Source organism: Amblyomma maculatum, chromosome 5, assembly GCF_055883805.1.
Source record: "Amblyomma maculatum isolate TAMU_Amacu chromosome 5, ASM5588380v1, whole genome shotgun sequence".
Taxonomy (NCBI): Eukaryota; Metazoa; Arthropoda; class Arachnida; order Ixodida; family Ixodidae; genus Amblyomma; species Amblyomma maculatum.
The window spans coordinates 40,906,919-40,928,790 of NC_139348.1; the positions used below are offsets into that span (position 1 = coordinate 40,906,919).

A 21,872-nucleotide genomic window follows, 5' to 3' on the forward strand; every position below is an offset into this window, starting at 1 on the left:
ACCCTTATCCTTTTCTGGGATGTGTGATACTAAGAGTTTTCGATTCAGGTGAATTTAGCAATCTTTTTGTTCAATTTGTTATGCCATATAGTGAACTCAAAAATATTAGCTTTACATTTTTTACTTGGCAAGTCCTGCATGTTGATGTTGCTGTTTTAATCAGTTTCCACACTACACAAATGTTTTTTAATGCCTGTCACAGATGACCCCCAATATTTAGTGCTAAAATACAATTTTTTCTTCAGTCTTAGATGGAAAACTGTTTTTGGTGCAGAAAAATGCTGCTTGAAAGAGTAGATTGAAAAGCAGGCTAAAGAAACTGCCCTTCTGTAATAGAGGAAGTTGCAGTGGCACTTGTTGCCAGCCAATCCCACTGTGTGCAAATCCTCGACCGCAGCTGGCTCATCACCATGTCGGCCATGACTGGTCAGCTGGTGCACGTGGCAGCGTTTTTTGTAGAAAAGAAACATCTTACCATGGTGATTTGTGGTTCTGGTGATGATTGATAGGTGAGGATGAGTTAATAAAATTGTAATTTGTTAATTACTGAATTAAAGAAATGAAAAAAATTGGCAAAGAGGTTTCAAAGGTGTCAGAATCCTCAGAATGAAAAGTCAATGCCTGATGATGCTAATTGCAGATATCAACGGCGGAAGCTTCTTTTGCCTGCTACATTATTCCCCTATCACGCCCTATCAGTGTAAGGTGCTACATTATTGGAGACACTTAAGCTCATCCTTTAGGGTATGACGTGAGAGCGTAAGCTACCAGCCCACATATAAAGTCATGCTTTAACCAAGCCGTATGGACGTGCCTGTGTGTGCTAGTTGTAACATAAATGCAAAGGGTTCTGGCAGGCTGATATCACCCTCCCATATGAAAAGAGCGACCAGAGTTGGCAGCTCCTGCCCGTGGCGTAGGGGTAACGTGGATTCAAATGTTATGGCAGGCTGATTCCACCAAGACAAAGCGCACTTATATCCGTGAAGCGTCACCTCCTCTCCTCTGCCCGCAGAGGACACATCCCCACCGCCGCGGGGGCTGGTGGTTGCTCCTGGCCCTATGAGGCTGGGACTGGTAGGTCACTGTCGCTTGCGGCGGGGGCTAGCCTGCCACCATATCTTTATCTGTTGTAGGCCGTCATTGCACCCGCCACCGCTTCGGTGGTGGACGATGGCTGTTGCGACGCGCATCTTTCTCTCCTTTTTCTTCTTTTTTCTTTTCTATTTGCTCTTCTGTCCGCACAAGGTAGCGAAGGTGGCTCAGCTACAGAGCCAGTAGCAGGCCCGTGCATTTTCTTTTCATTCTTCCTTCAGTTGCAACAACAACAACCGCCGCGGAGCGAGCGCAAGGGCGAGAGAGGAGAGCGAGCGAACATCGCGTTGTTATGGCAACGGCATTGCGATGGCGAAGGCACACCATCTGTTAAGCGCGGTGGTGGCTCAAGGTCAAATAGCGCAACGGGCCACGGGCTACCGTGAAGAACGGTTCTACCTAACATAGTATTGCTTTCACAATGAAACAGATTTCTACATCTAATGCTTGATAATCGGTCACTGCCTCCGCGCAAACTCATTTCTTCTTTGACTCTGGGGTCAAACTTAGTACCATCTGCACATAAGTTAGATGTCCTACCACTTGACCATCTCTGGCTACATACAGTAAAATCTCATTGGTTCCGAAATTCACTAGAAGTGCAATCCCAGCCATCGCCCCATGCAAGTCCACAATGTCTAATTAATTTAGACTAGGACTGGCTCACACCGTTCAATTTAAATGGGAGGGTCCGGTCGAGTTACGACCAGTGCAGCCAGCGATTGCTGAAATAGTGGTCCTGAAACTAGTCTTACATGGAACAGTGCCGCCACGCACTATGGCAACTGAAATGATGTTTGAAAGTGCCCCATTTCTGAAATGTAGCTGTCTCACAGTTTCAAGTCACTTCCCTTAACTTTCACACCATCCCATGGCTGTGATTAGGCATGTGCATCCACCAGATGAACTGTTCTGGACACTGGGATGTCAGTGGTCTCTTAACCTGGGATGGCACTGCGCTTTTCTTACACGTATGTGTATTTCCCTCACTTGCATCCAATCCACATATGCTTCTTCCAGTACGCCGAATCCGCACACTGGTCAAGCACTGTTCAAAATTAGTGCTGCAAAGCATCCTCAAAATGAGATGAGCCCATTATCCGTAAAGAGACTCCATTCCTAGTATGTTGCACTGCGGAAAGGGTGGCGGAGGCCTCTGCGATTTTGCAGCAATTAATTTCCGACAGTGTGCACAAAGCAGGGCACTTGAAGAAACCAGCAAGAACAGTTGTTTTCTATTGGCTTTCATCTAAAATGCCGACAACCATCGTGCAGGTGCTCATTAAATAAAATTACCGTGATGCAAATGGTTTTCAGCAGTGGTTTTAGAGCCACCCAACTGGCACACCTTGCAGGAACTTGTGGTGGTGGACACAAAAGGTTGAACATACATTAAAAAATGTGCCTGCTGAAAAACTGCCAGTCAGAAACCATCTGAAACCTTCCAAATTCCAGCTGTGTTGAGAAGTTCAAATTGGTCTTTTTAAGGATTGCTGTGTTTCGCATTCAGCTTTTTAAAGTTGCTAAGAGTACCCAAGCAGTCTGAAATGAAACTTAAGTAATATGCAATATCCAGTTATATTAACGTTACGAAAAACATACGGTCACGGCAAGTAACTCGCAAGAATACCTACTTATAAAATTTGCAATTTTTACATAGTGGTGTACATCTATACACCGCATTTTTCCTGGCAATACTTCGCAATGTTCAATTAGGCTCGTACTTCCGACATAAGAGTGCTGGCAGTCCTCAATATAATATAGAACATTTTTTTTTATTTGCTTAATTCTCAATGAATACAAAACATTTGCAAAATTCTGCTGGGCCAACAGCCGAAGCTAGGTTTTTAATATGAAACCAGGCAGCTAATGTGAGTCTCGTTTATTGTTACTCTCACTGACTCCTGTTAGTCCAGGCAGCGTTCCATGCAGGTGCTTGTCAAGCACTGTCTCTGAATGCCAGTGCCGTCAGTGCCTTTTGGTGGCCGCTGTACTCCCTCTTCACTTCCACAGGGGAGACGCCCCACAGCCTCGCCACAGTGTCCGAAGAGGCTGCACACACACACATTGCAGACATATGAACAGAGCATTGGACTCAAGCCTGGGCAGGACGGGAAAGATGACAAAGAAGCGATTAGAATGTTCCCGTTCAGTACAGTATTCTGCACAGCTACAAGGGAAAGCTTTTACATAAGTTTCGTAATTGAGTAAAAAATTCAGCAGTGGCTTAGCTCAGCTAGGCCAGAATATAAGTAGTGTAATGAGCTTTATTGTAGGGTGAGCTCATTAACTAGGGCTAGGCTACAGAACCACTAGCAGGTCCAGGCGCGTTCGCGTCTCGTGCCGGTGCGCTGGCATCAGGTCACCTTCTTTACAGTAGCAAAAGCTCGGCGCGACATCTCTTTTACTCCGCATTTCGACGCCACCGCTTGTTGAGATGTTATTCCTGTGTCTCGGACGCACGGTTAACCTTTGATGTTTAATTTGTACGCTGTCGGGCGTCCTCACGCCAAGCATTGATTACCGGATCGTCCGACGCAGCTTTACGTGCGCTCACTGTCCACTTCTTCACACAGGGTGCATCTGACTAGCTAGCACACACGCTCAGGCTTAAATGTTCAGCTGCACGGTTAGTCACGTGATGACATGGAGTCAAACGCGACGAATGAGACCAGCAAACTGTTTGCGCACGTGCAGTGAGGCTGCATAACCAGGCATGTGATGACACAAGTCAGTGGAACACCCGTGGAACAGCGCAGCTGGTTGCCATGGTTACGGTGCCTGCACAGTCGTAGCCTATTACAGGCACAGCGCAACTCGCTTCTACTAGCTTAATGTAGCTTTCACTACAAAACCTTAACTGCTCACCAATTTGCAACTGGGCCCAATTGCCTGCCCGAGGCAGTTGCTCAACCAGCTGCGAAGCTTCTGTGAAAAGCGTGTAGCTTCCTCCATAGCTGTATGGCTGTAGTTGGGTGGATGCTCAGTAAGTGGCCCCTTATTACAAATCTACACCACCCTGGGGGATTCCCTTAAACAGTGCATCAGTACAGCAATGCCTAAATGTGCTATCACGCTCATCATCATCATCCTCTGCCTGACTATATTCACTGCAGGGTGAAGGCCTCTCCCTTACTCCTACAATTAACCCGGTTTTGTGCGAGCTGCATCCACTTCAACCCTGCGAACTTCGATGACCCCTGCGATATTTCGATGTTCCGGCATCCGTAAATGTTAATTTTGACAGTCTTGGGCTGCGCTGCGGTGTTATGGTATTGAAAATCTGACTGCTGCGCGTTTCCCGGCATGCCGACCCCCCCCCCCCCTTTTCCAGAACAAAATTCACTTGTACTACCTCAAATTATATTATCATCAACAGAAGCCATAACTGATGCATCTCTTACACAATCTGACGACGGGAAAGTGAGTCTTGAGTCTATCGATGAGACCGCATAAAAATAACCTTGCTGCACATGAATGCCCAACAAAATACATAAAACTTTCAAAAACCACATAAAAAAACTATTGTATACATCAATTAAAAGCTTGAGGTGCTTAAAACAAAGCATGGAATTATTGCTCCAAATTAAGAAATACTACCACGGCCCTTTTCGCAGTACGATGCAGTAGCAGTGGTGCCTCGTTACAAATGGCCCCTTTTCATTAAAAGGATGCTTCCCTGCACGAATCGTGACCAGTGCGCTGAAGCATCCTCAAACCGCAACGATTCAGCCTACCCAGAGTGGAGGAAGCACGTGAATGCTAAGGAGGAAAATATAAGTAGGGGTTAGAACGGCGTGACGCCATCTCAAAATAAAAATAAAAGGCCAGTGACGCGCACTGGAGGATCTGAAGCGTCGCGACTGATCCAGAAAGTTGTCCTTGAGCATGGCAAACTTTTGCGGTTGTTCGGCACACTTTGGCGCAAATTCAAGAAATTTTGCACTTGTGGCGCAGAAATATGCCGCTGTATCAAAATGGTGCAATTGGCGCAGCTGTTGCACCCCTGTAGATGGTGCCACCGCTGCCCTTTGCCGAAAAATTGGCATTCGCGTCTTTTGTTTTTGGTTTCTCGTCATACGAGGCCAAAACGGGTAAGCACCATTGTAAGACTTATACACAACAAAAGGGTCAACAACGCGGAAGCTTTTTGCACGGTTTCATCGCAAATGTGCCTCCGGATGGGCTGGGAGAATTTTCCAACATGGTTCTGATAAGGTTGTGGAACATTGGATATTATATTGCCTTACCATTCATGAAAGAAAAATAGGGTGCTTTAGTACAAAGAATGAGATGTGGGAGTTTTACAAGGGTCTAACCATCTTTTTTTACGTCAAAACACCTGCAAGTTCTTTTGCATCTCTGAATGATAGGACACTGCTAGGAGGCAGGCCTTCCTTGGGTGCTCACCCGTGATGAGGAACTGTGCATCGTAGCTGAAGGCAATGTCCCAGACCCAGCGCTGGTTGGTATTGGTCATCTTGGACATGGGCAGGATGTCGGCCACATTCCAGGCCCGGGTGCTTGTCGATGACTGCGAAGAACTCCGCCGGACCACACGCTCAGGGGGCCCGCTGTCCTCGCCAGAGGCCAGCAGATCCGACACCTTCCAGACGCACGCCGTGGTGTCGGCCGACGAAGTTGCCAGCAGCCTGCCGTCAACAAAGTTATTTGCTTTCACTCTTCACAGATGGCCCTAAATATGAAGTCATATGGCACCGGAAAATGCAACAAACACTAAATATGTACTAAAGCCATAAAGAAACATGATGGCCTTGACATACTATCAACTTGGAGAACAACGAGGTGGTTCCTTGGCAATATGCAATATGATGAAGCTTTAGCAGAAAATTTACGAGCTGCCGAGTCTACTTCTGGGAAGTTGAGGTGAACAATGACCATTTGACGTTAGGTGCCACCCAGCAGGAAGCTTTTGTTGTGTTGTGTTGAGTTTTATGGCACATAGGCGACTCAGGCCATCATGCGCCAAGAGCAAGGTTTGAAATTAAACAGTTAGAGATTTTACAGTTGGTTTAAAAGCTTTGGTTTTTTAAGGAATGAAAAAACGTGGAAAATATCAATGAATGACTTTTCTCCTATTAGTAAGCTTGGGTGCAGTGGGATGTGTTTTTTATAAATTTGTGGGAAGTGTTTCTGCCTTAGTTGTTCAAGTTCTGTACATGTTATTAAAATGCAGTAAGTGGTGACAACTTCTCCACAGAGTTCGCATGTAGGTACATCTCGTTTTGTGAGTATGAAATTGTGTGTTAAATGAATGTGACCGATTCAGAGGGGACATAAAACTACTTTGATGCAACGCTCTTGGTGAGTACATGATTTCCATTCCTTTATCTCTGGCTTCACTAAGTGTAATTATTTGCTTACTTCCTTGTCCCATGAATCCTGTCATTTGTCTTTCAGTTTTCGTTGTATAAATTTTAGAACATCTTTATGCGGTATGCTTACTTTTCCTATGTTAGCGTTCCGAGCGACTGAGCTCTGTGCCCCGTGCATCTTTGACAAAAGCTGAACGTTGCTCACAGAACCACCACCCCTGCATTTCCAGTCCATTAATGCCAGCGAACAAACAAAGAAAATGAATACAAATTAACAGATACAAATCAGGTACCGCACATTTTGCACAACTGCACCTGACCACTGCTCTCTGTAATAAAGATTTGTTTTCTGGTGCCTATTTGAAAAAGGCATTTGTCGCCGAGAAAATTTAATTTAAAAAAATTTCACTCCGCTAATTCTTAAATGTCCAAAAAAGACTGGTTGTCACAATCCTGCAGTGAACAGCAATGAAGCATAACCTCCAGGACCTGCATCAAAATATCAGTATTGACACTCATATTTCATTTTCCAGTCTCTTCTACCTCACAAAAGCTCCATTTTCAGTGAAGGTGCTCTCTTTGTGGTTAGAGTGTACTGCACCATAGATACAGGCAGGCTTCAGTTTATCCTTGACATCCCCTTAACCTGCCCAGTTGCACTTGTACGTAACACAAGAAGTTTCCAAACAATACATAAAGCTAATTAAGTTCCACATTAAACCACTTTATTCACTGTGCCCATATGTCTACTTGTTCTCAGCTCATATTACTTCACAGATTATATAAGCTTCCATATCAAAACAAAGTAAGTAAACTTAGCCATAAAATGAACAACAGCAGAAAGTAAGTCCCACCAAAGACTAGCATCAGCTGCAATCATGAACAGTTGATACTAGGTTTCTGAAAGCACTACAATCCCAAAATCCTCACACTGCTAATAAAAAAATGCTCTCTACCATGATCACACAAAAAGAACTGCGTCATACAACATCCACCTCAGTTCGGTTCATCCAACTACATGATGTAAAATTATATTAAAATGTGCAAGAAATGACTGTGATTAACACAGCTTTATATGTACACTCAGCGCCAAAAGCTTTTTAATATAACTTTGGTGAACTCTGACTAGATTGTATCAAGAGCTCATTGTTTAGGACTCATTGCTCATTGCTGCAATGTGCAAGCTGCATTGCCAGATGCAGGCTGCACGTATATCTATTACACATTGTATGCACCGGTGGCATTAACACTGATTGTTACCTCTAACTACATTCCAAGGACCTTGATTAAGGGCAGACACAGCTGTGGCGACTTCCTGTCACATGGAGCAGGCTGCATTAGTATATTGCTCTATAGTTTTTCTAGTATAAACTCAAAGCAGAAAAATTAATAATTTCCCCGACAGTCCAGAAAATTTCCAATTAGCTTGCTCACAGCCCGGGTCAGCATAATATAGCATTCTTTCCCAAATCGACTCTGTGCTTGAAGTTCTTGCCCTTCTCCGTTTGCTGAACTGGTGCCATGCCCTAGGCTTCAGACAATAACAAAGAGCACGTGCAGGGCAAAACAGCACTCCAGCCAATGACAAAGAGTTGGAAATTCAAATGTGGTATAAGTTGGTTGAGGAACTATCGAATCATACCACCCAAGGTCTCTTACGGCAGTACTTTGTGCTCACATCTGTAAAGTAACGCGCATTTCAGCAAAGCCATTGATTCACTTTGAAGTTTTGAGATAACATCAAACAAGTCACAACAGAAAACCTCAATCTCTGCAGATGGCACAACTGTCAGTTGTAACACGCGCCTCACCGATAGCTCCCCCTAGCCCTTTTTTTTCCCAAACACACGGATGTCCCCGTCTGTAAACTCCAATTAACCTTGAAATATTTGGCACAGCATCTCGTTGACTGCCGGTGCGGTGCCCTGTTGGGGCACAACTCACTCAGAGTCGTAGCTGAAGCGGCACTTGAGGCCATAGCGCTTGTGTGCCGCAAACTTGAGCAGCCGCTCAGGGCTTGACATCTGGGTGTCACTGCCACTGCCCAGCAGGAACAGGTAGCACATGCCCTGGTGCAGAGAAATGGGAAGCAGGAAAAGCGTGGTGTGAACAGTTGTGACGTCTCAAAATTAAATGTGATATAAAACACAATACACTGCCAGTCAAGGAAGCAGATAAATCTGGCTCTTAATTATTAAAAGCACTGACTGTCATTTGTGCTAATGGAATGCATAACCACTGTGCCTTTCAATGAAATGCACCGCATTTTCTAGTGTATAAGACGCGGTTCCTTTAGAAAATTTTCGGTAGTGCGTACTATACAACGGTGCGTCTTATGTGCATTTTTTTTTCTGTTTCACACAAGCGAACTTTATCGTGAAACGATAATCGTATCGATGCCTGCGATTAGAATATTTACAGTCGTTATAGTGTTCTAGAATTGTACAGCTGTCTGACTGGCAGAATGCCAAAAGGTGGCTACGTCTATGCTCCTCGCCTTTTCCACGCTGCCTAGACAAGACAGACTGAGCTGACTCTCTTTTCCATTTACGATTTACAATACTGTTCCTGCATGTGCTTTGCCGCGTGTGTCAGAGCGCCCGTGTGCAGCGACAATCAGCGCCGTTATTATGAGCGCAAAGAGGACACCTGAGCGTTGTCACGGGAAATTGACGACCATGTACCAAGGTGAAGCCTTTCAAGGCTTTAAATAATAATATAAAGTGTTTTTGCTCTTACTGAGCAAGAGTCATTTCATGTATAAGTGTTGCTTCTTTTTTTTTTTTTCTATCATTTGCAGACTCACATGACAAATTTTCTTTCAGGCACATAACACGCGATGGTCCTATTGCCTTAACCTGAATAAATTGAGGTGCGTCTGATACTAGGAAGCGTCTTACATGCACATTTTTTTTGTTGAAAGCATAAGGTGTGTGTATCTTATACAAAGGTGCGTCTTGTAAACTGAAAAATATGGTATTCATTTACCTTCAGGGCCATAGTGCATTACATAGGGGGAGTGGGCACACACGTTTTGATTTACTGCAAAGGGGTAGGCTCACTGTGGATATCGAAAGCATACTTAGAATTCAGCAAAATCAAAACAGTATTTAATTTTTATTATTATAAGCAGCTGTTGTCAAACGGTAGCCCCAAGTGGCAAGAAGCTGAAAGAGCTGTCTCGAACTGCACCTGTATGCTATAAGATGGCAGTGTTTTCACCTTTGGTGTGAGACACTTGTCAATAAAGCAAGTCAGATTAGCATGCATATTTTAATACGAAGAATTTGACATCCACTTCACAACAAAAATAGACACAACATTGCTTTCTGTGTTCGGCACACACATTTGGACCTAAACAGCATCTATAGCCAGATAAATTTAGGTCTGCATTAACTGGCAGACACAATTCCTCTGTGACAGAAAGTAGTCCGTTGTTAGCGCTTTTATGGTTATCCAAATAAAAAGCTAACAGTCAGACCAAATTAAAATAAAAGAATTCCAATGCCTCTGGCTTGTTTGGCATAGTCAAGAACCAAAAATACATTCTGTTTATTGTTTAGTGAAGTAATACACAAGCTGCGTACCACTGCCCATAGTTAGAAACTGCTGTTCATATATCCTGCTATAGCATGTCTCATGCACAACTTCTCCTATAAATGATTGCCCCGTAGATGTGGTATATGTTTTTGCTCCACTGTAACTGCAAACACTGTACACATCAACATGGTATTCCCTGAGCTCGTTTACACTGACACTGGAAAAGCTAATAAAGAGGAACAAAGGGGAGCCTACCTTGTTATCGATGGCAGCCATGTACTGTCCACTGGAGTCAACGTCCAAGTGCTGCACCGACACATCCAGGTCCAGCGTCTGTTTGGATGTGAAGAAGAAAGAAAAAACAATGCAATCTTGTAAAAACCACTCAGATTCATGGTGCATGATCTGTTGTGAGACATAATGCATGAAAGTTCACATGCCTGCCCTGGAAAGGGGGGCACATGACTGCATGTGGCTAATACTGAATGCTGCACGAGGTGCAACAGAATGAACAACAGACCAGTATAAGGGCTCCAAAGTCCTGCCTGCTCTCGCTAGAAAAGAAACAAACACTTCTTCTCCCTAAGCTGGTGCCTAGTTTGGTGTTTGCATCTTATTTAGTGGTGCACTGTTGTATGCAATGCTGAGCTAGCTGGCAATAACACCCTGCCAAAATACCTGGTGAGGATTGCAGTATTGACAAACAATTTTTTAAAATATTCAGCCGATTAGTTTGCAGAGACAAGCAGCACACACCATCACATGCGACATTTAACAAAACTGCTTTATGAAACAAATCACTTCTTGGTGCAGAAGTTAGGCATGTGCAAGATCGCAGTTTCTGTGAAAGCAGCATGTGTACCATGTCACCGGTGATGCTGGCAGCACTCTGAAAGTGATAATTTCCACTAAGAGATGCTTTCACAGGAGAAGCCACTTAGCATAGCAGCTATCTTTAAAAATGGCAACTCCCTACCAGTTGACAAGCATGCCTCCACATGAAACCAGCCCAAGAATGACTGCAACATACCAGCTGCTCATTGTGGTTAGTCCTCAGGTCCCAGACATATATGCTGCCGCTCTGGTCACCGATAAACAGCTCACACTGGTTGGGGTGGAGGCAGGCGCAGTTGACGGGCGCATTGGTCTCGAACACACGTTGGCATGTCTGCGCCCTCGCCCTAATGTGAAGAACACACAATGTTGCCTTCAGAACTGATGACACCCTGGCCTAGACTTCTAACTGTGCTGTGCCAGTACAGGCTAAGCTCTTATTCTGATTGTACTATAGTTTTCTTTTTTTATATTTCATCATTGGCTCAAGTGACACTTCGCCTCCGCTATCAGCGAATTTTGGCCACTGACCAGGAAAAGTGAACATACAATGGAATCGTAACAAAATATTCATCTTATGCTGGGCTTGGGAAGTGTACAGTGGCTCAATGTCCAAGCCGCTGCCTCCTTGCTATTTGCATAGAAATTATGTTAGGCCCTTTCTATTTTCAAAGAACGCACGGTGGCCAAGTGGTTTGAGCATCCACCTCACATGCAGGAGGTGTAGTGGTGTTCGATCCTTAGTGTTAATAATGGGTAGCTAACGGTTTCCAAAGCTTTCCTCTGGACAGGCATTCTGCTTCTGTGGGGTCACGTGTGCTTGAAAAATGGATCTTGAGACCCCATCTAGACCTTGGTTCCAATTACGATGTTTTTAAAGCGCTTTCATTGCCAGATTCTGATGAGCTTCTGTTGAAAACTGCCATCCTTAAATATTTCTGGAATAATAAATACAAGACCCTGTATCTTCCGACGTGGCCCCTTCGACCTAAGCAAAGATTTCTTTAACAGGTTAATATCTAGCATTTTTCGGGCTAAAACAAAATATAAACTGAAAAAGATGTTCAAATACGCGATTGAATAATATGTTAATGGCTTTTGTACAATTTTAAGAGTTTTCCACATAACATCTTAGCGATTCATGTCATACAGTGATACGAATGCGAAGAAATGCATTCGCAGCACCAGTTGATATGTTACAGAGGTTTTGATATGTTGGAAGATATGTTTCATGAGTACCACTTCATGTTTCATTTATATGCATGTATTACGATCTGTGATTTTCTTGCGCGCATTAGTATGTAAAAAGCACTTGCTCAAGAATGTAGTTTTCTACAATTTGTGTATCTCTTTGTTTTGCTTATACATATTTTACCCTTTTATTTAATCATGCCTTGCTTATAAGTGTGTGTTTCCACTGCCTGTCAGGTACTGCCGCTCAATCCCTAAGAGGCTTTGACAGGCCAATTATCTGCACTCACTCAATGTTGATGAAGTAAATTATTATTATTACTATAATTATTATCTTGTGTCAGCAAAAGCACCTCAAAAACACCACAGCACTCTTTGGCAAAAACAATCCTAATGTCAATAAAACATCATCACCACCACCTCTTTCTGATCAATCACTAAGCTATGACATTTACTAGCTCCATATCATTTGCCCACCTTTACAAACCCTCATTGAACATTCCGCCATACACCTTGTCAGCCATCACATTGCCATTGTTATGATTGTACTTATCAAGAATGCATCCCTCTATGAGCTGGTGCAGACAAGAGAAAGCAAGCTTCCAATGCATTCCCACAAGGCTGCATACAGCAAACAGGAGCAGTAGCAGCCATTTCAGGATTCTGGCACACGTGCTGCTGCTCGACTTCACAAAAAAATTCTAGATTTGTTCAACTGCTGCCTTACCTTGAGTCCCAAATTCGGGCTGAAAAGTCTTCCCCGCCAGAGTACATCCACAGGCCATCCTCGTGGAAGCCCAGGGCAGTCACATTCTTGCCCAGCCCTTCGTAGTTGATCACTGGATTTGTGTTTGTTGAGTTGATGTCATAGGTGCGAATGTGCTGGTAGCCTGGAAAAACCACAAAACACAAGAAAGGATGTCTTTACTGGCGCATTTTATATTTTGTGGGGACTAAACTGATGACCGTGTATTATTATAGCCCAATGCACCTTAATGTTGACATTACTCTTAACATGTCTAGTCTCTTCCAGAATACACATTTTCAAGTTTATGAGTTATCAGGCGCACTAGAGTCTGCACTGTGTGACCAGTATGTAAACATCATCAATGTTGGAATAGAAAAGGCCACAAACAGAGCCGTCGTGGCCGGGATTGGACCCATAGCCTGAGTTGCTTTGGGATGTTAAACCCCACAAACCAACAAACCACACAAAGAAAATTTTGCCTGCTATCATCACTAGCTGTTAAGTACTGCACATAGGGTCTTTATGGTAATAAGTGATATGATGTGGTGTGATGTATCATATCTCCTTCAAATGAATACAAGGCATTAACCAGTTACAGTCCTTTCTTTTTTTTCCTGTATTCAAGCACAGAAGCTGGTTTGTCATGATATGGAGACAAAAAAAGCACTTGGAGATTGATTATAAAATTAGCTCACAAAGTACTTCATACGCGAAATAAATGTTAAATTGAGCAGATGGGAAGCTTTCTAAAAATAAATAGTTAAGACGGCATGAATATAATATGAAATGAATATTCAAAAGCAGGGCACTCCGACTTTCACTGATACAAAGATCGCATCTGCTTTTCAGGAGCAAAATCCGGACGACACGACAAATCATATAAGCAAGGAAAATAATATGTGACAGCAAAAGATCTGTAAGAGTTTTTTCAATAATGCACTAATGAAAAATAACATTCTCTCAGTTCAGGGGTGCTTGACAAAAACAACTTCCCATTACTCTTTTCCCACTACTCGAGTATCCCCGTGTATGCACACACACAGAAATAGCAGGAGTATAAATATGGCACTGCATGACAAGCAAACAGCTCCAAAATGATCACACTCAACATCTGTTTTAGTCTTTATTTAGTGCTTTCAGAGTTTCCTCTGAAGGGAGAGTTAAACAAGCTTTTAGCTAGGAAGCATAATGGCAATGGCCAATAAAGTTATGTGACTAAAAATGTGCAGCTAGATCTAGACGATCGATTTAAGACAGCAAAGTTCCACAAATTCATCCTACATTCCATAAATTACTGCCAGAAGATAAATGTCATCATACGTAGAGAAGCGAGAAGTGGGTTTTGTGATTCCCGATTATGCCTGATCTGCACTGTTTGAGCACACACAACTGCGAAATTAAATGATGGATTCAAGATCCTTCAGTACTCCCATCAGGGTTAGTGAAGGACTAGTCAAGCAGTTGTAAAGCAAAGATGACACACTGCAGTCTGCAGAGACCCTAAACTAAGGTTCCCAATTTACTAAATGCGATCTCTTAGTTTCCTGACCTAACACCACAGGCTAAAGTATCAGCAAAACAACTTTAATTGCAGTCTGCTTACGGACAAGCTGTGGAAAAAAGTTCAGAGGAGGGCAGTGAACGTGCCACCCGACAAGAAACAAAGAAGCATCAATTTGAACTCAAAACACAAGTGGAATCAAATGGAACTGCGCCGATTTCAAATGGTTTGCACTGGCTCCACTAGCGTTTGTGGAAGTTTAAAACTGTAATTTTTGACTGTGCTAACCCACCAAAATTTATACAGAAGTCATGTTTGGTAAACCTACCTCCAGCAGCTATATGCTGGCGATCAGGCGTTATTTCAAGCACGTTGACTTGCTGAGAATGAAAAATGATTCAAGGACGACACAGAGCAACAATATGGAGCAAAACAAAACGTTAACACACGTGCGCACTCGTACGCAAGGAGCCTAAATTTGTCACTATGCATACGAGTATCGTGCTTTGAGTAAGCAGATCTATCATTTATCATTCATACACATATAGATCCAAATTCGAAGCTGGCGGTCAATGACCGCTGAATGGTACAGCATACAAAAGATAGCTGAAAAGGACGACATAAAAGAAACAAAATGCGTTACAAAACATGAGGATACAGAGTCAGCGTGTTGAAGCGTCCGCTGGCACAAGCCACTGTGCGCTTGCCACAGGCGAATACTGTGGTCATAGCCACCCGTCGCCAGGATAACCTGGTCGCTGGTGGCGTCCGCAAGCACATCCTTCATCTTCGCAAATTGGCTACAACATATTCACGGTCATAAAGAAATAAACTCAAGCTTCTGGGCTGCCTAAGCTAAAAAAGTACTCAAGTTTCGTCTGCCTCCCGAGGGCTACTAGACTCGCAATGAATGCAGTACGAATTTCTGATTGGTTGATTTGAGTGTGATGCCGCAACGAACTATTTTCTTTTTTGCGATTGGCCGAGCTCGGTTGTTTTTCTCGATCCGGCAAGAATGGCAGATGGCTTCAGTGGCGTGCTAAGGATCACAGACCTTAATGATTTCATAGGGCCCTCTCAAGTAAGTGTGGTTGCGTACAGAAAGCGATCTGCAGTTTAAGATGTTAGGACAACAAAGCTGCAGGTTAATCGCGTGATGACACTGCGTACAAGCGTCAGTTCTTGGGCATCAACCGTGGCTTCTAGCCGCCTTGCCATACAATGCGATCGCACCGCAACTAATAAGTTCTCGCTGCTCTTTCCAGGAGTGCATCAAGCCAGTGGTGGTAGAGAAACGTGTCGGAAAACTAGGTTCGATCAAAATAGGGGATGATGGCTCCTACCTGCAAGTTGACGAGGTGAGAACTACTCAACGTTGTGCGTCTGGTTACGTGCAGTGGTACTATTTCGAAAGTAACCTGTGTCGCCGTTCTGTTGCAGTTGGGTCAGACTTCTAAGCTGGAGAAGGCGCAGATAACGCTTACTGACTGCCTGGCATGCAGCGGCTGCGTCACATCAGCTGAAACTGTGCTGATCACTGAACAGAGCTCCGAGCAGCTCTACAATGTGCTCGCGGACAACGCTAAACTGGTAAACTTCGCTTTCATATTTCATTTACTTTTGAGCGCTCAGTGGCGAAGCATAGCGCATGTGTAGACGAAAAAAAAAAAAAAAAAATACAGCATCATTCATGCTTTGTGCAGTCTGCGTCATTAGTAAACACGGTCATTATATGTTGCGCCTCTATATGAGAAGGAAACTCCACTTTGTTGGCGGTTTTTAGTGTTGCAACGCATTTATCGCAGCACCGCTTTTCGTCAATGTGGGATAATTGTGCTCTAGAATTAAAAATGTGAACGTCAACTCGGCTGACGTTCACATTTCCAGCTTCTCCATGCCGCGTGCTCACACAGTGCGATGATTTTATCTTCACAGTGGCTGTGCTATGAAGATCATTCTGTATGTATGGTAGTTTAATAACGCAATTTATGCATAGCTGATGTGCGAATCACACAAATTGTGTGCATGGTATGAAACAATTATTTATGTGCTTCTCGCACATTTTCCACAACAGTTTGCTAACTTTGGATCGATTGTCATTACCCTGGTCAATGATTTAGGGGAAATCCCCAAGGTGGAGTAGATTTCTAAAAAGGGAGTAATTACTCACTGACATCCACCCAAGCGCAGCCATACGGCTACAAAGGAAAGCTATACAGCTTTCTCAGAAACTTCAGGACAAATTTTTCTTTAACTACGAAGTTTCTGAGAAAGCTGCCAGCTTTCCTTTATAGCCGTATGGCTGCGCTTGGGTGGATGTCAATGAGTAATTACTCCCTTCTTAGTCATTACCCTGATTCCACGGCCTCAGCAGTGCGTCCAGTTCGCAATACTGCCCTTAAAGACTCCTGTTCAAGGGCATTACTTGAAAAGTGCAGTTACATATAGTTTATTTTAAAATAATTTGTGCTACTTTTCACGAAAATCTTGATAGGCAGGGGGTGGTTGTCACTTGATGGAGAAAGCTATTCTATTGAAGTGCCATTTGGAATAAGAAATGAGGCTGAGAATGTGGTTGTATGGATGCAGGGAGGGAAAACGAAGTCAATTATTGACAGGTTGAGATGTGTGTGTGTGTGTGTAAAAGACAGAGAGAGATACACAGTGTAAAGCACTTGGTGCAGTGTGCCATTGAAAAGTTTTGGGGAAACTTAAGCTTTGCCTTTAAAGGTATGACATGATATGACAGTGGCAGTGGCTACCGTCTGCAGGTCCTCTTGCTGATCCTTGTTTGCGTACATGCATTCGTGATACTGGAAACCATGAAGGCAACATAAAACTATGCAGGGGACAAGACACAGAAAAGAAGTAGACAGGATGAGCGTAGACTAGCAACTGGTTTATTGGAAGGATGACTCTTTCCTTCAAGAGCCTAATGCATGCACAACAGTAATATACAACAATAATAATATTGTTACATGGTAGCATGACAAGCGATGGAACACGGCGGCCAATAGAAACAGAACGACGTGATGACATGACGATGAAATATGCTTTAATGGCCAGCGGGCCTAGCGCGAGCACTCCGCCTCGCGCCACTGCCCGCTTCGTCATCTTCGTAGCACTACCCGGGGCCACCGAGCGATCGTCCCAATCGGTTGCTAGAAATCCAATCCATGAAGTGACGATGAACACAGACAAAGGATTAGGACATGAAATGCTGGACACCTGAATGAATGCGAAAATGTAATGAATGCTTGCCCTGGAGCATCAGGTCGAATCTTCACCGTTTGCCGAAGGCCAAGGCTCATGGAGACGCCGAATGGCTTGGGTGGGGGTGCTGTCTTCGCTCAAGTGGTCGTGAGGTCGCTTCATCATGGGGTCGGTCGGGTCGGCTTTGGGCTCTTCGTGGTCGTCGTGTGTTGTGGTCAGGGCTGGGGACGGGGCTGGGGAGAGCAGCTGGTCAGATCTGAGCAAAAAGGGCTGGAACAGAGCTGGGCGGCCATCTCCACGGGCTCTCGGCCGATGGACCCGGCGTAGGGTTGTCTTCGACGGTGCAAGGCGATGATGGGGATGAACCGCACCTCCAACCAAATGTTACATGGTGGCATGACAAGCGATGGAACACGGCGGCATAATAGAAACAGAACGACCGACGTGATGACATGACGAAATATGCTTTAATGGCCAGCGGGCCTAGCGCGAGCACTCCGCCCCGTGCCACTGCCCGCTTCGTCATCTTCGTAGCAATATATTTGTATGCTTGAAAAGCAGAAATTATAGGCCACATAAAGAACAGGAAGCCGTATGATATCATTGAAGCCTTGCACATTGCAAAATGTGGGCTTGAAAAGTGTGTTAGTGAGGCATCAATTCACTTGTACAAGAAAGAACTTGCCTTCTTGGGTCGATAAGATGAGATCGTTGGATGTACTGCTATGAGTGTTGTTGTGCATGCGTTAGGCTCTTGAAGGAATGAGGCATTGTTCCAATAAATCAGTTTCTAGTCTACGCTCGTCCTGTCTACTTCTTCTCTGTGTCTTGTCCTCTGCGTAGCTTTATGCTTTCGAAATCATGTCTTACCAACTAGCCCCTCATTGCTCACTCCATGAGCTTCAACTGGGATGGTGATTGGACGTCAACAAAAATGATGTGCTGAAACATAATATAAAGCTTGCCTACCTGACAGTAATTAGACATTTTTAGTGTAGAGTAGTAAAGTAGCATCCATCTTAGTTGATACACTCTATGCTTTTATGGCACAGGAACATACATTTTGCCAACAAAAGATTTAGTGGACTGTAATCACCTCTCAACCCATGAAATTCATAACACTGTGGTGCCACCTGGTGTCACATGCTTAAAGCATATTACAGCTGCAAAGAGGAGAGTTTTCTTTTTCTTTTTGAAGGGCACACTGGAGGGAGCGCAAAATGTAATTAAACATGACGAGCACTCATGAATGAAAAAAGAAACACAGTGCACTTAAGAAAATCGATGACATTTTCCAGAGGTGTGGTCCCGAGGGGTACTACATTGATAACGACAGCGTTTAACCGCAAGAGGTCCCTTCAGTTTGTTTTATTCGATTTTAAATATGAAATTAAAATTATACAACCTCGTTTCTTGGATATTGGAGTGCTCATTTTTTACATTATTAGGCAAGACCTTTTCATTACTACTATAAGCTCATGACACATTTCAGCCCCTTTAATCATTAATTCCTTAATTTAGCCTTTGTTATCTCACACTTATTCATTAACATCTCATCGTAAGCTATCACATTATATGAAACACCACTTGACATAGATAGTATCAAGCCCCACTTTTTAACCAAGCTTTACAAATGTTCCTATTGTGGCCTAAGGGTAGCGTGTCTGGCTAGTGACTCTAGGGTACTGGGCTTGATTCTCATCTCATCCTCCCACCTTACAGGTGCTAGTACCAAAGTCTAGGGTAGTGCCTACCAACTAAGCCATGTCATAAGGTCTAGTAACATCGCACAACCCGCCAACCAATTAGTGAGCCATGTCACTTGGCAGAAGCGTGCTAGTGATTTTTTGCTTATGATTTATTGCTTTTGTGTCAAAACTTGTTAAGCAGACAGAGGCTAGCAATGTGGTGGCAATGAGAAGAAAAAAGAGAATTTAATTTGTTCTTTCATGGCGGCTTACTAATATCATACAGGCTTGCAGCATGATTTTGAAGACATTTGTGGTTAGCCTTCACATAGCCTTTTTGACAAGGATTTGTTTGTGATACATATTCGAGTTGAATTCTGAGGAGTAACTTCTATGCAAGTAACCATCTTTCGGTGTATGACAGATGTGGTGTCTGAGGAATCCCAGCCTTTTTTTTTAGCGGACTGCCTCTCAATTTTCAGTTAAGCAGATACACCTGGCCACAAATAAGCAAACTTCTATAGAATAGGCACGAGTGCAGTTAAGAGCACTGGTTCCTGTCAGGTCTGAGGCACAGCAGATCTGTACTGTTTTTTAGACACCAAAGACAGCAGTTCGAATCTTCTTGTTCACCAAAGCTTGCTTCTCTTCTTTCTTCAGTGCCAGGAGTTACCAGCATGCACCTCATTTACCGTCTCCTGTGAGCTACCCTTACCTTGTGGGTTGCATTTTGAGATGCTTTTAAATCGAAAATGCTCTCAGGCTAGTTGGTAGGGAAGTCTCATAATTGCGGCATTGCAGCTTTTAAAGTATGAATTACATTCCGGGTGAGGCAATGGAGTGACTTATGTCATCTGGCAAACTTGTGTCTTAATTTAGTGCCTCTGTTGCAGCCAGAGGAAAAGCGAAAGCTGGTCGTTGTCACCGTAGCTCCACAAGTGCCCGCTTCATTCGCTGGCAAGTACGGCGTCAGCTATGAGCAATCCTTGGCAAGGCTGTCTGGCTTCTTCAATGCACTTGGTATGTCATTGGTGCCTCTCTTTTTTTTCCCCTTTTGCGGCTTGGATTGTGCTTACCTGTTGTCACATTGAGAAGACAAATATAGCAAAATCAGTGCACTGATACGATAGCAGTACTTGACAGAAAGTGTGCGATCATTTTGGGGGGGCATTTTGATAAGCAGCTTTTGGTTTATGGATACAAAATACATTGTCCTAAAGAATGTAGTGCAGAAGTGACGAAGACAGAAAGATTATTCCTTGAGATGAATACCATCATTTTTTCCGCATATAATGGTGCATTACTGAGAAAACAGGAAGCAAAAGTCCTGGAACCCTGCATAAGTCATTTCTGGGACGCATTTTCAGTGGAGCTTCCCGACAGTTGGAGGCACCTCTTTGAAATACAGGAAATGCAGCCAGAAAATGAAAACTGAAAGCCAGAAAATCGGTTGTCATGGCAGCCAGGGGAAAATGCAGGTCATTTCAGCCACCTCAGCCTCCATCTCCACCCCATATAGCTGTGTCTTATTGCAACGCATGCATTCTGTAGAAATAGATTCCATGGGTGTGAAAGAAACTACTGAGAGCTATCGAGGGCAGCTGCAGACTGTTTGCCATGGTTACACACCTATATATTGGCTCCGCGAGCTTGTGCCTTTTGGTGCATTGGGAGCTGTATTGAAGTGCTTCGAAGGGTCCTCAAAAGCGTGCAAGCTGCAGTTGCCCTCTGACATATTTCATTCAGCGCCTCTTTGAATTGAGAATCGCATGTGCATTTCTGATCAGAAGTCATGCTGTGCTGCCGATTATCATAGATTTGTTGTCTAACTGTGCAGTATGATCCCAAGTGACCCTTATGATTGGCTTTGCTGTAGTGTTTGTGGATTACTTCACGAGGGTCACAGGCAAAAATATATTTGAGTTACGCTGGTTTTGGAATGCGCGCATATCTTGACGAGCACACATCAGCTGGCTGAATTTCTTTCTCACAGAAGCACATGTATCAGGAATACTAGTTTAGCTGCGTGTCACAGCATTGCTGTAGAGAAGGAGCGCTGAAATGAAAGGTGCTAAAATCTGGCTTTACATACCGTTGCTCCAAGTACTGTACGTGTGATGTCGCACGCTGGGGAACTTTCTTAAAGCCTGATGAGGGGCGTGAGCAGGAAGTGATGGCAAAAATATCACATGATCTCGTATCAAAATTGTTATGCAATCGTTTTTTGTGCAGTGTTCATGATGGTGCCATACAATATTGCTTCCCAATTAGCATCCATCTGCTAACAAAGCTGGGGACTAGTTTGCAAACTGATAACATACCGTATTTGCAGGATTCTAATGCGCCCCTGATTGTAACGTGCATTAATATTTAAGGCCCGGAAACCACAAAAATAACTTGGCACCGATTCTACCGCGCACACTGAATGATGCAGTTAGCAAGCGTTTGAAAGTTGCCTAAAACATTTAATCGAACTCAAGAACACAAATCGGAACACACGAACACAACCACGTGATGGGAACATCATAGTCTACTCGCCGTCAAGGTCGAAAGACAGCTCTTTTTCACTGTCCACCGACCACAAATGGTCATCGCAAACGCATGTCTCCGGGACATCTAATGCACGGGACACTGCCCGGTTCCCGTTTTTTTCTGCTAACAGGATTACTTTCCGCTTAAATGACGCCTCGTAATGAAAGCGTCGTTGCCTTTCCATTTGTCACTGT

The 21,872-nt window shown here is 43.8% G+C and overlaps 2 protein-coding genes across 2 annotated transcripts in view; one reads left to right on the forward strand and one right to left on the reverse strand.

Annotated features, from left to right (window-relative positions):
- Positions 1–2,849: 2,849 nt before the first annotated feature.
- On the reverse strand, positions 2,850–15,165 carry LOC146188129 (target of rapamycin complex subunit lst8-like). Its single transcript, XM_084603658.1, has 8 exons — positions 14,904–15,165; positions 14,574–14,625; positions 12,724–12,886; positions 11,002–11,152; positions 10,227–10,304; positions 8,376–8,500; positions 5,506–5,747; positions 2,850–3,147 (listed from the first exon to the last, which is right to left on the reverse strand). The coding sequence occupies exons 1-8, from the start codon at positions 15,030–15,032 to the stop codon at positions 3,035–3,037; spliced, it is 1,053 nt and encodes a 350-aa protein (XP_084459784.1). The 5' UTR covers positions 15,033–15,165; the 3' UTR covers positions 2,850–3,034.
- A 41-nt stretch (positions 15,166–15,206) lies between these two features.
- The window catches only part of LOC146188130 (cytosolic Fe-S cluster assembly factor narfl), a 41,758-nt gene continuing 35,092 nt past the window's right edge, over positions 15,207–21,872 (forward strand). The window contains exons 1-4 of the mRNA XM_084603657.1: positions 15,207–15,326; positions 15,511–15,603; positions 15,686–15,835; positions 20,040–20,166. Of these exons, the coding sequence (XP_084459783.1) occupies positions 15,261–15,326; positions 15,511–15,603; positions 15,686–15,835; positions 20,040–20,166 (436 nt within the window). The 5' untranslated portion in view covers positions 15,207–15,260. The remainder of the gene's footprint in view (positions 15,327–15,510; positions 15,604–15,685; positions 15,836–20,039; positions 20,167–21,872) is intronic.